A 14,672-nucleotide genomic window follows, 5' to 3' on the forward strand; every position below is an offset into this window, starting at 1 on the left:
GGGACTTTCTATTAGAAATTCCATTGACTTCTAAGAGTGTGAACTCAATTTCTATACTTTGTGATAGTCAAGCCACATTAGCTTGTGTGTATAGTAAAATATATAATGGAAAGTCGAGACATATAAGTCTTAGACATGATTATGTGAGGAGATTAATCAAGAGTGAGATTATTTCACTCACATTTATGAAAATAAGTGAGAATTTGGCTGATCCATTCACCAAACCTCTTACAAGAGAAGTTGTAAGATCAACATCAAAATGAATGGAGCTAAAACTCCTCGAATAAAAGATCCACCAATGATAGCAACCCTACTCAACATTATGAAATGAGTAATGAAGAGTTCAAAGGGTAAGAATAAGTCATTGACATGTGGAGTGGTTCAGCACTTTGAAATATTTTACGAGTCTCATCTAAAGATGTTAAAGTGCTGGTTGTCATCGAATGAGGGTTGAGTTAATTATACTCTTAATGAAGTTCAATCAAGTTAGGACAATTATTTCAAAAAGTGACAAAGATACTATAAGAACTTCACCTATATGAACTTAGAAGTGGTGCCGCTTCGATTGAGAGTTGGAGTTTTCTCTCATAAAAGTTCATGAACTTGGATGAGTCCAAGGCCATATTAAGGTTGAGCGAGATTTTATGAGGAATACAAGGATGTTGTATTTATGTGTGTGGTGATTATTTGGGATTTCGACTTCACTTTGTGATGCTTACTCTAAGATAATATTCAAATCGAAAGATATATTACTTTATTCATAAATACTATTTAATCATTTGGAGAAAATTTTAAATTTGAACAAATGGGGGATTGTTATAAATTGTTCAAATAAAAAAAAAAAAGAATTTCTTTTCAAAAGATTTATTTGAAAAGGTGGTTTCTTTTGTAGTTATTTTGGTAGTTATTTTTCAAAGATCGTGTCTTTTAAGAAAATATCTATAAATAGGTATTTGAGGGTAAATTATGGATATATCTTTTTCATACTCTTCTTCTTTACTCTCCAAGTGATTGAATTAGACATTCTCTAATTCCTCTTTGAAGATTCTTTTTTGTTTGCTCAATACAGATCTTCTAAAGACTTGTCATATCCACTAAAACTATTTGCATCAAACCCATAGCAATCTTATTGAGAAGAGGGTGCATATATCGTTTTTAGAAAAATGTTTATACACGGTTCAAGCCTAAATATATTTCTTATAGTATTCTTGATCTTGTGTTTGTTATTTGTTTCCATAGTGTTTTCATCATCTTTTTTATCATATTTTTCCAATAGTTAGTATTAGTGGACGAGCTTCAGATGAAAGTGCGGCTTGTCAGGGGATTTGCTGTTATCAGAAGTAACAAATGTCCGTCTGGGATTTGCTGATATCAGAGTTAACAAAGTGTGGCCAATTGACCATTTTTCTAGGTTTATATCTGTGACAACTTTTCAAAGCTATCATTTGTGTGACTTATAAAGCATTAAACGCTCATAATTTTCATAGATATGTGTTTATAGGTAAATATTATTATATGCTGTTGCAGATGTCATATCCATTTCAGCTGGTACAAATGAGTTCAAAGGAACCACGATTGCTGTAATATTGAAAAAGTTGGTTCTGATTGTGTTTCTTCTATTGAATCCTCATCGTCCTTTAAGACTACTGTTGATGTCAAAGGATGGAGGTTAAGACTTATCGGAAGCTGCACTTCTTCTTTCTTTAGTGTCTGCTTTTGATGCGAGGAGATTGACAAATTACATCCTCTTACAGTTTCACAACTCCTGAGGCATTAGTTGTTAAATTTGACAAGGCAAAGAAATCGTACCTTTGTTGGAGAAAGCCACCCCACTGGGAGCCCCTTCTCATTTTTGCTGAGGATGTTACTGGTGAGGCTCTAGCATCTCTAGTCATGCAAAAAAGTTCCGGGATATTGTGAACATCGCTGCAATTAAAGCATTTGGTTTTGATGAAAGGAAGTCTCTCCTTCAAGATATCACCATTGTTACATGCATTTTTACTTCTTGTTGTGCTTTTTTTATTTATTAATTTCCTGTACGTAACATTACGATCATTGACAGTTGTTCTCAAGATTCTTTAGGACCTGGTCATCTTCTCTTTTATGAAGTTTCTATCTTATGAATGAAATCCTGGGCTTTATGAGAGTCTCAGGCACTTTGTAAAATGTAACTGGTAACTTAAAAATAGAGTTCCATTGGGTCAAACAGGTTCTTAGCTAGCCGTGAGTTTTTAAGACAGTTCGGTTGGGCATCTAAGCCGATACTATTGACATTTAACCTAGTCAGGTTATGTGGGCATTAGCTTCGCCTTTGTTTACTTCAATGATGCATATCCCTTTAGCTTAAGCTTGCATAATTTAGACTGAAACCTGCCAGTTCAAATTTTGGTTAATTCATCTCTTCTGTATTTCTTCCACTTTTGGTCTCTTTATTACTCAGAGGAGGACTGAAACCTTCTAAACCTGTTTTTGGCTGTCAACAAGAATAAACTGTGTGCAAAAATGGAGTTGCCATTTATAGCTGGTGCTTTTCCAATTGTTTCTTTGCTGTTCAATTTGTAATTCAAGTATCAGGTGAATTCCATTTCCAAATGCATTTTATTTTTCACTTTCCTACTTTATACATTTATTTTGTAAGCATGCCACAAAAAAGAAAAGAAAAAAGATTGACAACATGTTTATCTGTTATCAATCCACTGCATATTATACGTCTGTAATGACAATCTGGGAACCATATTTTGTAATCAGTCCAAAAATATGTGATGCGGTCATTCTCGATGTCATTTAGCCATCTTTTTGAATCGATGGCTTCTTGAATTTTCACAATCCTAATGGTTCTAAAACCAAGAAAAAGACTTGTTTTCTTCTTTCTGATCGCTTGTCATATTGTACAGTGTCTAGGAGCTGAATTTGGAGCCAAACAGCTTGGCTTACTTATTGAGAATGTATCAGTCAAGCAACTGGGGAGAGCAAGGAGATCACAAACTTACAGAAGGCTACTACCTTTATTACTGATGCAGCATCCAAGAATCTGATCCAGACTGAATTGATTCATCAATTTTTGGTTGATATTTATGAGTTAAACATTAGAGTAACTGCAGAGTTTGATTTAATCTTTCATATATTGGACTAATTTGTGTTTGAACAGGCACCGTGGCACCTGCAGCGATGATTGGTCACAATGCTACGGTTGACAAGTTGGAGTCGTTGACCCAGCTAAAGTGACAAGGAAGAGCCCCACAAAATTCTGCATCTGCAGCTGGAATGGTCTTAGACACAGTAGGGAAAGAAGGTGTTCGGGTATACAAGGTAAGAACTACAGTTTTGCTGAATCGACCATTAGCCAATTAATTATAGCGCATGACAATATATAATTGCTCCATTATGTTTTAAACAAATCACTCATCTACTGAAACTTTCACTTGGCCTTTTGATACTGGCTTGAGAGGATTAACATCATATCTTATATACAAATTTTGCTTATCTTCCTTGTTTGGAGCTTCCATCTCATGGTCTTATCACATACTGATGCCGAAAGTTTTGCATGATAATAATTAACAAAAAATACATAAACAGTTTAAGCATCCAAATAGAACTTCAAGAGTCTCATCTAATTTGTTCTATTTTAGCTGGTAGTGCTCATCGCGCCTGTATTTAAACTTTTTTTTTTTTTAGCGTTGAACAGAAACGATTCAGAAATTCTTATTCTTGGGACCAAAGTCAAATACGGCTTCTTGGCCCCCCAAAATTCCAGCACTTAGTACAGCAGATACACGCATTTAATTGTTTGTATATTGGCTAACATGGTGCCTATTAACTTTCAGGAAGTGCCAAAGGGCAAGATTTAGGCGTTCAAAAATATATATGTGATGCTATCATCAACTCTGTAAAGAATGGACTGTGGATGAATCGATGAGTCGGACGCTGCTGCATGAAGGCTAATTATTTTGTTTGACTTACACGATTGAGTAACCACAGGTATATAATATACTTGGTATTATTTTATATGAGGTTTGTAGGTGTGCGGAGGGAATGACTTGGATCGCCACTCCACATCACTTGCTCTCTCATGTGTGTTTATCCCCTGGATGAAGTTTCATTCTATTTCTGTTGCATCGGGTGGCAATACATTATATTAAATGTTAAATAGAAGTTTTTTTATTTTTAATAGGGTAGGAAAATGTCCTGCATTTGACTCATATAAACCACTCTACAATGATCCCAAATAAGCCCATCTTTATGTGCAAAAATCCACGTATCAGGGAGTTGACTTGGTGGATTCAGTGCATATACCTAGTGGAATTTAATTTGAAGACTTCAGCTCCTTCTTCCATTTGACTTGGTGCAGAAAAAAAAACACTCAATAACTTGTCCCCATGAATGAATTGACTTATGATCTTCTGCATCTTCATTAATATGACATTTACTTGTAGCATTTAATCAAATGTTTTAGAATTATTAGTTCATTTTAAACCTGAGATCAGATCTCAGCATGGTTATGTGTTTTGCGAGAGACACGTTTCCCTTTGTTAAGAGTCTCAAACATGGCCACAGAATTAATTGTTCACCAGTAATTCTTCTAATGTCGGCCGGTGATCTTGCATCAGAGAAAGCTACATCCCGTGGACGGCTGTTATTGGATCAACCCCAAGGGGTTATGGAATATTCTATTGCATCTTGATCCTTGGAGCATCTGATGGGACCAGAAGAACTCCCGGTAGGCCAATCCAAGTGACGCGGCGCCACAGTGCTCGTCTCCAGCCCAAGAAGCTGAAGCCAAAACCAAACTAATTAATGGCGGAAACTACTTTTGGCTCTTCCATTGTCAACTGCTCTTCCCTATAAATGCCAAGCCCGGACTCCCCCGGATCTCAAACTCAAAGCTCTTCTGTAGCATCTCAATCCATCTACTCTTCTTCTTCTTCTTCTTCTCCTTGCTTCATTCGGCTAAGCTGATGGCGGAAGGAGTCGGCGAACCGGGGAGCTCGATGCACGGCGTGACAGGGCGCGAGCCGACGCTGGCGTTCGAGACGTCGCCGTCAGTTCCTACGGACGCCACGGCTAAGTTCGCCCTCCCCGTCGACTCGGAGCACAAGGCGAAGGCCTTCAAGCTCTTCTCCTTCGCCAACCCCCACATGCGCACCTTCCACCTCTCCTGGATCTCCTTCTTCACGTGCTTCGTCTCCACCTTCGCCGCCGCCCCGCTCGTCCCCATCATCCGCGACAACCTCAACCTGAAGAAGGGCGACATCGGGAACGCCGGCGTCGCCTCCGTGTCCGGTGCCATCTTCTCCCGTCTCCTGATGGGCGCGGTGTGCGACCTCCTCGGTCCCCGGTACGGGTGCGCCTTCCTCATCATGCTGTCGGCGCCCACCGTCTTCTGCATGTCGCTGGTGTCCTCCGCCGGCGGGTACATCACCATGCGCTTCCTCATTGGCTTCTCCCTCGCCACCTTCGTCTCCTGCCAGTACTGGATGAGCACCATGTTCAACAGCCAGATCATTGGCCTGGCGAACGGCACTGCCGCCGGCTGGGGCAACATGGGTGGCGGCGCCACCCAGCTGATCATGCCTCTCGTCTACGATGTCATCCGCAAGGCCGGCGCCACCCCTTTCCTGGCCTGGCGCATAGCCTTCTTCATTCCCGGCCTCATGCACGTCATCATGGGCATCCTCGTCCTAGTCCTCGGCCAGGACCTCCCCGACGGCAACCTCAGCACCCTTCAGAAGAAGGGCAACGTCGCCAAGGACAAGTTCTCCAAGGTACCAGCAGTTCCTTCTTCTTCTTCATCTTCCTTTAGTAACCTGATCCTTTAGGATTAATGGCTTTGATGTGTTCCTCCTTTCAGGTATTATGGTATGCCGTCACCAACTACAGGACCTGGATCTTTGTGCTCCTCTATGGCTACTCCATGGGGGTGGAGCTCACCACCGACAACGTGATCGCGGAGTACTTCTACGACCGGTTCGACCTAAACCTCCGGACGGCCGGCATCATCGCTGCGTGCTTCGGTATGGCTAACATCGTCGCCCGGCCTTTCGGCGGGTTCGCGTCCGACTTTGGGGCACGCAGGTACGGCATGCGGGCCCGCCTCTGGAACCTCTGGATCCTGCAGACCCTCGGCGGCGCCTTCTGCCTCTGGCTCGGCCGCGCCAACTCCCTCCCCATCTCCATCTTCGCCATGGTGTGCTTCTCCATCTGCGCCCAGGCCGCCTGCGGCGCCACCTTCGGCATCATCCCCTTCATCTCCCGACGCTCCCTGGGCATCATCTCCGGCATGAGCGGCGCCGGGGGGAACTTTGGCTCCGGCCTCACCCAGCTCCTCTTCTTCACCAGCACCAAGTACTCAACGGCGACCGGGCTTTCGCTCATGGGGGTGATGATCATGGCGTGCACGCTGCCCACAGCCTTCGTGCACTTCCCGCAGTGGGGGAGCATGTTCCTACCTCCGTCGAGCGACGCCGCGAAGTCGACCGAGGAGAACTACTACGTGTCGGAGTGGAGCAAGGCGGAGCGGGAGAAGGGCATGCACCAGGCCAGCCTCAAGTTCGCCGAGAACAGCCGGTCGGAGCGCGGGAAGCGATACGTCGAGTCGGCGCCGGCCCCACCCGACTCATCCCCTACCAACGTCTGAACACAATGCGAGTCTCGGTAATATGAGACAACGTCCGGAGCTATTGAGATCTTATACTGTGTGGTTTGCAATTGGCAGTATCTACGTCTCCTTCTACCTTACTGTAAGTGTGCCACTGTATTGTAATCTACAAAGCATATTTGATGAGGGGATCTATAAGACCATATCAAGTATGATTTTAGGTTTTATACACCACATATATATATATATATTACTGTTCATGTTTTGGATCATTTCAACCATAATTATAGTTGACTTGATTTGGTCGTTTCAGTCCATCATAATCTTCTTGGGAATGGGGAAAGTATGTCCATATCAAAAGAACAAGGATTAGTGAGAGTTGACAAGTAGAATGAGAAGCAACTATAAGAGGGTTGTGAGGAACAAAAAGGTAAAATTGATAATCGATGGACTAAAATAGTAAAATTATATTTTATTATTATTTTAGGGATTACATATAGTAAACTACTAAATATATGACATGAAATGTTTGATGTTCGAAAAATATAAATCAATTTTAATTAGTTGGTTTACGGGTGAATGGGTGGAATACATGACGCAAGGTGGAATACATGAATGCACGCTTACAGAATAATACAATTTCAATTTGATTATTATTATTATTATTATTATTATTATTATTATTATTATTATCAAATCAATCGGTAGTGTTCGGATTATCATTATCATTATCAAATCAATTTGATATGAGTTTGAGTGTATCGACCTCAATAAATTAGTCAGTAAGCGGAGTTAGAGAAACAAGCACACGAATGCTATTTATTATTTTCATGAGAGAAATCAATCAAAGATCGTCTTCAATTTTCTGTATAGTAAATTACATAATCAACCATTAAATGTGGTCGGATTGTCCTGCCCTAAGCTGTTTGTGAGCCGTCGTTGCACTTCCAAAACACTACTATACAATGACAAAAGTCAACTTTCCAACGTGAGAGGTTTGATAAGCTGAAAAGCGATGTGATAGTGAATATATACGACTTTAAATCAGCACCCCTCCATTTCTTTCTCTTTTTTCCCCACCCTCATAAATGCAGTCTTCAATTGTTTTGGTTTGACTCTCGAGGTTGACCTTTTTTGTGGAGACTATCAGCACGAACCTAATTTGCCAAAGTCAATTGCATATCCTGAGGTTTGGAATCCCACACTTTCTTTTCTGAACGAGGAAATGTGGCAGTATCAATTTCTTGATATATCCCTCATTTCTTATCGTATTAATGTCAATTAGACACACGATTTTTGGTCTTAAATATCACGTCCGTAAAAATAATCTTATGTATTCGATAAATACTACCACCCGATTAAGATTTTGACTTTTTCATGAATCAATCTACTTATCATCATCGTCGTCGTCATCGTCCAAAAAAAGCCGCATAAGCTTGATAAGTCAAACTTATAAAAAAAAAAAGCAAAATAACATGACTTAATTCACAGAGGCCTTAAAACGTGGATTTAGCTTAAGAGTTTGAAACCATATAATTATTGAAAGTGTCAATTACCATAGTTTATCAGTTGGTTAAATTCCGTGTTCATTATGTATCATTTGTTAAAAAAATAATTCTAATTAACAAAATCGTAGCTAAGGAACTACTGATTATGGTATTGAATCTATAACTGACATGTTACAGAAGATTAAGTGCATCTTAAGAAAATATCTGCTTGAGATATTTGTCGACCTTGCATAATTACTTAACACATCATCATCCTGGCTTATTAGAATCAGCACTCATCGCATATACAGATGCAACTTTGTGGACGATGCTAATAACAGTGGATCGAACCAGTGAAGAATCATCTTATTATTATTTACGAAGTACGAAAACGATAGACAAAAAGATAATTTTAATATTTTAATTATATTTTCGATGATGATAGACAATGGCACCACTGGAGGCTGCGACAACTACGTCAGCACCGACGAAGATACAGAACGACGAAAGGACCACTCAGTATTTGCATCAGTACTGACGCAAATGCAGAGTGGTGAAAGGGCGACGGTCTACTACGAACCTGATGCGACCTTCCTTTGTTGGGCTTACAATACTTCCGTCCATGGTACCAACTTCCTCGTGGCTTACCACGTTCGTCAAGTCACTTGTGCTGCTCGCCACTTCCTCGACACTAGCTGCTGCCTCCCCTTGGCACTCTGTGGCCTCCTCATTCTCTAGCTCTTATCTCTTCATCTCCAAATCCAAGGTGGCACCTGGAGCGATGAAGCCCACAGATACTTGACGGACGATAATAAAGCGATGACGTAGGTTGGTTGAGGAGAGGGTGGAGAATGTCCTACTAGCCTGAAGCCAAAGGATGGGATTGCGGAGCGAACGATGGTGCATGGAAGCGGCAACCTACATGGTTGGCCCGCACCAGGAAATGACCACTGTCCTGCCATTACGAGTGGCCCTTACAGTCGCATTATGGTTCCCCATTAAGCTTTTGGAGTAGGATGAGACAACGAAAAGGGGTAATTGGGCGGTTCTCCAACTACTAGTAGCATGCTCCAGAGTATCTGTGAGGCTAATCATTACCACCGCATTATGGATCACCCGAGTCGCTAACGTAGTTGCCAAGCAATGTCGATACAAATGCAAAGCGTTAGTATTTACGTCGTCCTCTTCCTCTCTTTTTACCTCAACTTTCATCGTCGCTTTCCCTCCTCATTCACAATATTCATCTACGATCCCTGACGTCATCGTCTTTTTTAACGATCGAAAATATAATTAGGATATTAAAATTATTTTTTTATTTGTTATTTTCATACTTTCATCAATAAACCAAGGAGAAATAAAATTAGATGTTTTATTTTTTATAACCATAACTGCTTCGGCTCCTTACACCATGCTTAATGGCGTAGAGTAGACTCCCTCCCTCCATCAAGCTGCTGACCATGTTGCATTTGATCGGCTATAAACCGATCCAAGTTCTTCTGCGACGAGCCCTGAGGTCCGAGTGCGCGCTCAAGTGTTCTTCTCACGTCCTTCACCTTCTCCCTCAGCTCATCCCCCACTTCTCCCATCACGCTCTCAATCCTCTCTGCCACTTCCTTCCTGCCCATCTTGTTCTTCTCTCCTAAGTCAAGACCGATCTTCCAATTCTGCACCACCAGTTTCCGGTTCGTGAACTGGTCCGTGAGGAGGGGGAAGCAGAGCAGCGGCACCCCGCACCATACGCTCTCCAGGATCGAGTTCCAGCCGCAGTGCGTCAGGAAGGCGCCGATCGACCGGTGCGAGAGCACCGCGGTCTGGCAGCACCATGGCACCACCATCCCCCTTCCTTTGCTGTCCTCGATGAAGGATTCGGGCAGCGGATCGGGCTCGTCGGAGCTGACGACGTCTGGCCGCAGCACCCACAGGAATCTGGCCTTGCTGCGCAGCACCCCCTGCGCTATCTCCTTCAGGTCGCGCCTGCTGATATGCGCGTAGCTCCCGAAGGAGATGTACAAGATGGAGCCCGGCGGCTTCGAGTCCAGCCACCGGGAGCAGTCCGATTCAGCCCACAGGCTCGTCGCCACTGCGCTCTTGGTGAATCCCGCCGGGAAGATCGGCCCTATGGCGTAGAACGGCTTCTCCAGCTGCAGAGCGGAGATGGTCTCCGGCTCGAGTTCTTGCACCGTGTTGCAGAGTACCAAGTCCGCCCCCTTTGCTTCCTCGAATGCTCTGAAGATGATCTGGTGCTCCACCGACGACACGTCCCTTTCTTGGAGGTACGACATGAGATCGGCCGGCTCGATCGCCGCCACTCCCGGCACGTACGTTATGGTGTCTTTGCTATTGTCTACGATCAATATCCGGCGTTACAGCAATCGTGAGTAAGAAAGAGGAAGGATTGGCGTGCATTGAATACCATGAGAAGCGAAGTGGCCGTGTTTGATGAGGAGATCCAAGTGGTAGTAGAGAGTGAAGACGAGCGCGGGCTCGGTCCAGAAGGACACGTAAGGGAGCCCAAACTTCTTGGCTAAGGTGGAAGGCCACACGAAGAAGGTATCGGCGACGAGGCAGGTGATGGGAGGGTCCGCATACAGCGACAGCTTCCGCATGAGCTCCTCGACGTGGGCCGGGAGGACGTGCAGGAGAGAGCCCATGAAGCGGTCGTGGTTGAGGGACCGATCGAAGGCGACGGGGAGGCCGTCGTTCACGAGCTCGCAGCGGACGTCGAGGCCCCAGGCGCGGGCGGCGGCGAAGATGTCGCGGTCGACGCCGGAGGCGGCGCGTGAGGTTTGGTGGTGGATGGCTTCGGTGTAGACGAAGGTGATGGTGAAGCCCCTGGAAGCGAGCTTGGTGGCGAGGTGGACAGCCGGGATGATGTGGCCCTGGAGAGGGTAAGGAACGAGGAGGGCGTGAGAAGGCTTCCGGCGACAGACAGCCATTGTTACAAAGAGTGGGATCGGTCAGATCCAGAGAGGGAGGAAGAGAGATGACATGCTTGTGAAAGGTGTTTGTGTTGGGCCTCTTTGACACATGGACAAAACTCTGGAAGTATCAGGCCATGGGTGTTGGCTACCTACGCCATGCGGATAAGCACTACAAAGAAGAACTCGGTGCTCTGTCTGAGGGCTGCTGGGGAACGCCAATCGCCTGATAACTCCGAAGAGTGCTTTCGACAAATCTTGATCGTGTTATTCTTTATACGAATCCTTTTTGCTATACTTATAAGAGTTCGAGAAGCTGATAAGAACTCGAACATAATTCGGCTCCATGTAGAATTCATGTGGAAACAGCATTTGGTCACAAACAAGTAGGAGATACAACAACACGAGCAATGGTTTACCACCACCCCACCTTCTACAACTTTGATCTTACTTTCTCGATCATCTCTCTTCGTAGGATCTTTCCCGAGACGGACTTTGGCACAGAGCTAACGAACGTCACTCTCCTCAGCCTCTTATACGGTGCAACCTGATTGATGATGACATGAAACGGAGGAAGGAGAGACTGAGAGAGAAGCACTTGCAACATAAGCTCAATTGAGAATGGAGATTGTTTTACTCAGTATAATAACCTGTTTTTCGATGAAGTTTTGGACATCTTCTCCGGTCAATGAACTAGTGGGAGATCGGACCACATAAGCGATTGGAACCTCGCCGGCTTCAGCATCAGGAAACCTGCATGGAACCCCCAAAGAGATGTTGTGATCATTTAGAGTTTGCACTCAACAAACTAATGTGATGGATGATCAATCAGAAGTGAGTTGATTCGGAGCAAGGTTTCGATAATCTCGACTTACGGAATTACAACAGCATCTAATATCTCGGGATGAGACAGAAGCAATCCTTCTAGTTCAGCTGGTGCAACCTGTGGATGGTAGAAGAATCAGATGCAAGAGCTTTTTTTCATCATCATGATTAGTCTCAAAAGGTTATCTTGGATAGGCAATCTCATGTTCGAAGAGTGTCGTGTGGAAGACATATGATTCATCATCGAATTCGATTTGATCACATAAACGCTTACCTGAAATCCTTTGTACTTGATGAGCTCTTTTATTCGATCAACGATGAAGAGCTGCCCCTTTTCATCGAAGTAACCAAGATCACCAGTATGTAACCAGCCTTCCCTCAAAGTCAATTTTGTGGCTTCTGGATTGTTAAGATACTCTGGATGATAAAAATCGAAGGCCGAATTTAGCAGCAAAAACAAAATGCATTCTTCTTGCACAAGAAAATATTAGTATACACCACGACATAGCACGATTTATCGAACAGATTCTTCCAGAATTATTTCTTGAAGCAAAAAATTGAAGTCGATGATCGACAATGATAGGAGATTTTATGCTGGTTTGAGCAGGTAGGAGGTAAAAGGACACTGTTGGCATATAATACAAATTGCAATATAGTAGACAGAAGAAGAAGTCATAAACATGACACGCTGCACATAAGATTATTATATTTCAGATCAATAGGGATAATGTAGAGAATGGATTTCTGGGGAACCATTACAGACCACAAAGGAGAAGACCAGATGATGATAAGGATGTTCCTCAAGGATCACTCCGAAACACGATGATCGCAGAAGGGGAGGAGTGTTGGAATGGATGACAAATTGAGCCTCCTTCGTCATACGAATCAAATTAAGATCACTCGTCCAAAATTGTAACAGGGATTACAGTTCTTATCAAAATAGTATGAGCAATTCTACCTACTCAAGATGCAGAATCCAAGTCTCTACCTGGCATTATGTTGGGACCGCGGAAGCATAACTCGCCCAATTGATTTGGTGGAAGAGCTTCCATTGTGTCTACGTTGACAACTTTAGCTTCAACTTCTGACGCCAGTATTCCTGCGGAACCGTACTCACGAACCTCTCCGATGGTAGGAAGGTCCAGCGATAGAATTCCACAGGTCTCTGTCATACCATACCCCTGTTTACAACACCAAGCGTGCGATCAAACAGACACATACAACTCGGCTGGGGAAGAAATTGTGAGATCAAATGCAAAAGTGGTTGGGAGTGTTACCTGGACGATATCAGCGTGAGGAAGGTGCTTGGCGACGTCCTCCATCACATCCTTGCTTATTGGTGCTGCGCCGGAACACACGAACCTCAGCGAGCTGAGGTCGTACTTGGTCACCTTCCCGTGCTTAGCGAGCGCGATCATCACCGGCGGCACGCCGAAGAATTGCGTCACTCGGTGCCCCTCGACCGCCTTCAAGATCGAATCCATGTCGAACCTCGACACCGAGACGACGCTGTTGCCCCGCCACAGCTGGGAGTAGGTGATCACTGACAAGCCGAATATGTGGAACATGGGCAGGAAGCAGATGGCGGTGTTGGGCCCATCGCCCCTCGAGTCTTGGTCCACCGTCGCCATGTGGGCGGTGCAGATGAAGTTCCGGTGCGTCAGGACGACGCCCTTGCTGGCTCCGGTGGTCCCCGAGGAGTACAGCAACGCGGCGACGTCCGACTGGTACACCGGCGGCGGAGAGAACCCGGCGGGAACGGGGTTGGCGACGAGGTCGGAGAAGTAGGCGACGGGGGACGCGGGAGGAGGGGACAAGGGGGAGTCTTTGGGGCCGATGATGATGGACGGTAGGCGCAAGGCAGCGGCCTTCGACCAAAGCTGGGGGACGGTGACCACGACCTTGGCTCGGGCGTCGCGGGCCTGCCTGGTGAGCTCGGGCACGGTGTAGAGGGGGTTGACGGTGGTGGCGATGGCGCCGAGGGAGAGCGCGGCGAGGAAGGCGACGGGGAAGTGGACGGAGTTGGGGGCGAAGATGAGGACGACGTCGCCCTTGCGGAGGCCGAAGAGGGAGGATAAGCTGGCGGCGGCGGAGAGGACCGACGAGCGGAGGTCGGCGAAGGAGAGGGCATCGCCGGTATCGGCGTCGACGAGGGCGAGGCGGTCGGGGTGGGCGGCGGCGCTGCGGAATAGGAAGGGGACCATGGAGAGGGCGGGGTCGGCGGGGAAGGCGATGCGCGGGCGGAGCGAGCGGTAGATGCCGTCGGGGCCGTAGCCGGACTTCCCCATCGTCGCCAAACAAGGATGAGATCTTTGAGCTTTGCCGGGAGGAACTTGGTCGCATATATAAGGTCTCTCCTCTCAAGTTATCCGCGTAGCGATTGGGAGAGGCGACGCAGGATCCCGTGTGTGGGTCGGTCCGGGAGAGGCGATCGCAGCGAGCCCCGAGCGGGACCCGCACCCTGTGTCACGCGTGACCGTGTGTTCAACGAGACGAAGGAGAGTCGACGACCGTGGGCGAGATCGGCCGCGGCATTTTTGTCGACGAAAGGGGCGAGTGACGTGTCGGGACACGCATCAAATGGTTACGACTTCTTGGAGCAAAGCCAATTGAAACATTGATTCCAATTATATATTAAAAAAAATTTATTAGATTCAAATTATGTGATAAAATATCTTAATTAGATTCAAAGTAAATTCAAACTGCATTGACGATTAGAATTAAAAATTTTAGGAGGAAAGATATTATTTTCCTTATAAGCTAAAGAATTTAATTTTTTCTATGGATATATCTCTACCAGTACAAGTTTTGGACACCACCTAATAAGTACCAAGTTTTATTTTATTT

At 45.1% G+C, this 14,672-nt stretch overlaps 3 protein-coding genes and 1 long non-coding RNA gene across 5 annotated transcripts; 2 read left to right on the forward strand and 2 right to left on the reverse strand.

The window, feature by feature from the left end:
* Nucleotides 1-1,249: 1,249 nt before the first annotated feature.
* Nucleotides 1,250-4,113, forward strand: LOC135589002 (uncharacterized). 2 transcript variants are annotated; one of them, XR_010476559.1, is made up of 5 exons: nt 1,250-1,668; nt 1,755-1,870; nt 2,895-3,064; nt 3,149-3,309; nt 3,825-4,113. It is a non-coding gene; the product is annotated as an uncharacterized LOC135589002 (long non-coding RNA). The 2 variants fall into 2 exon arrangements; XR_010476558.1 differs by having other exon boundaries at nt 1,252-1,870.
* A 756-nt stretch (nt 4,114-4,869) lies between these two features.
* LOC135587486 (high-affinity nitrate transporter 2.1-like) lies at nt 4,870-6,853 on the forward strand. The gene is made up of 2 exons (XM_065078970.1): nt 4,870-5,762; nt 5,849-6,853. The coding sequence occupies exons 1-2, from the start codon at nt 4,956-4,958 to the stop codon at nt 6,632-6,634; spliced, it is 1,593 nt and encodes a 530-aa protein (XP_064935042.1). The 5' UTR covers nt 4,870-4,955; the 3' UTR covers nt 6,635-6,853.
* A 2,582-nt stretch (nt 6,854-9,435) lies between these two features.
* Nucleotides 9,436-11,170, reverse strand: LOC103994509 (UDP-glycosyltransferase 86A1). The gene is made up of 2 exons (XM_065078971.1): nt 10,496-11,170; nt 9,436-10,426 (listed from the first exon to the last, which is right to left on the reverse strand). Exons 1-2 carry the CDS (start codon nt 11,016-11,018, stop codon nt 9,495-9,497), a joined length of 1,455 nt encoding a protein of 484 aa, XP_064935043.1. The 5' UTR covers nt 11,019-11,170; the 3' UTR covers nt 9,436-9,494.
* Nucleotides 11,171-11,317: 147 nt separating this feature from the next.
* Nucleotides 11,318-14,315, reverse strand: LOC103994510 (4-coumarate--CoA ligase-like 1). Its single transcript, XM_009414870.3, has 6 exons — nt 13,103-14,315; nt 12,814-13,006; nt 12,100-12,242; nt 11,876-11,943; nt 11,651-11,753; nt 11,318-11,547 (listed from the first exon to the last, which is right to left on the reverse strand). The coding sequence occupies exons 1-6, from the start codon at nt 14,111-14,113 to the stop codon at nt 11,434-11,436; spliced, it is 1,632 nt and encodes a 543-aa protein (XP_009413145.2). The 5' UTR covers nt 14,114-14,315; the 3' UTR covers nt 11,318-11,433.
* Between the last annotated feature and the right edge of the window lie 357 nt (nt 14,316-14,672).

Source organism: Musa acuminata, chromosome BXJ1-8 (assembly GCF_036884655.1).
Source record: "Musa acuminata AAA Group cultivar baxijiao chromosome BXJ1-8, Cavendish_Baxijiao_AAA, whole genome shotgun sequence".
NCBI lineage: Eukaryota > Viridiplantae > Streptophyta > Magnoliopsida > Zingiberales > Musaceae > Musa > Musa acuminata.

Bases quoted from the DNA above. Each gene is read 5' to 3' on its own strand.
- LOC103994510 (XM_009414870.3), bottom strand. From the start codon at position 14,113: ATGGGGAAGTCCGGCTACGGCCCCGACGGCATCTACCGCTCGCTCCGC. The intron at 11,754-11,875 runs GTAAGTCGAGAT...GGTTCCATGCAG, and splicing joins TTAGATGCTGTTGTAATTCC to GTTTCCTGATGCTGAAGCCG. The intron at 11,548-11,650 runs GTTATTATACTG...ATCATCAATCAG, and splicing joins AAAACTTCATCGAAAAACAG to GTTGCACCGTATAAGAGGCT.
- LOC135587486 (XM_065078970.1), top strand. From the start codon at position 4,956: ATGGCGGAAGGAGTCGGCGAACCGGGGAGCTCGATGCACGGCGTGACA. The intron at 5,763-5,848 runs GTACCAGCAGTT...TCCTCCTTTCAG, and splicing joins CCAAGGACAAGTTCTCCAAG to GTATTATGGTATGCCGTCAC.
- LOC103994509 (XM_065078971.1), bottom strand. From the start codon at position 11,018: ATGGCTGTCTGTCGCCGGAAGCCTTCTCACGCCCTCCTCGTTCCTTAC. The intron at 10,427-10,495 runs GTATTCAATGCA...TATTGATCGTAG, and splicing joins CGGCCACTTCGCTTCTCATG to ACAATAGCAAAGACACCATA.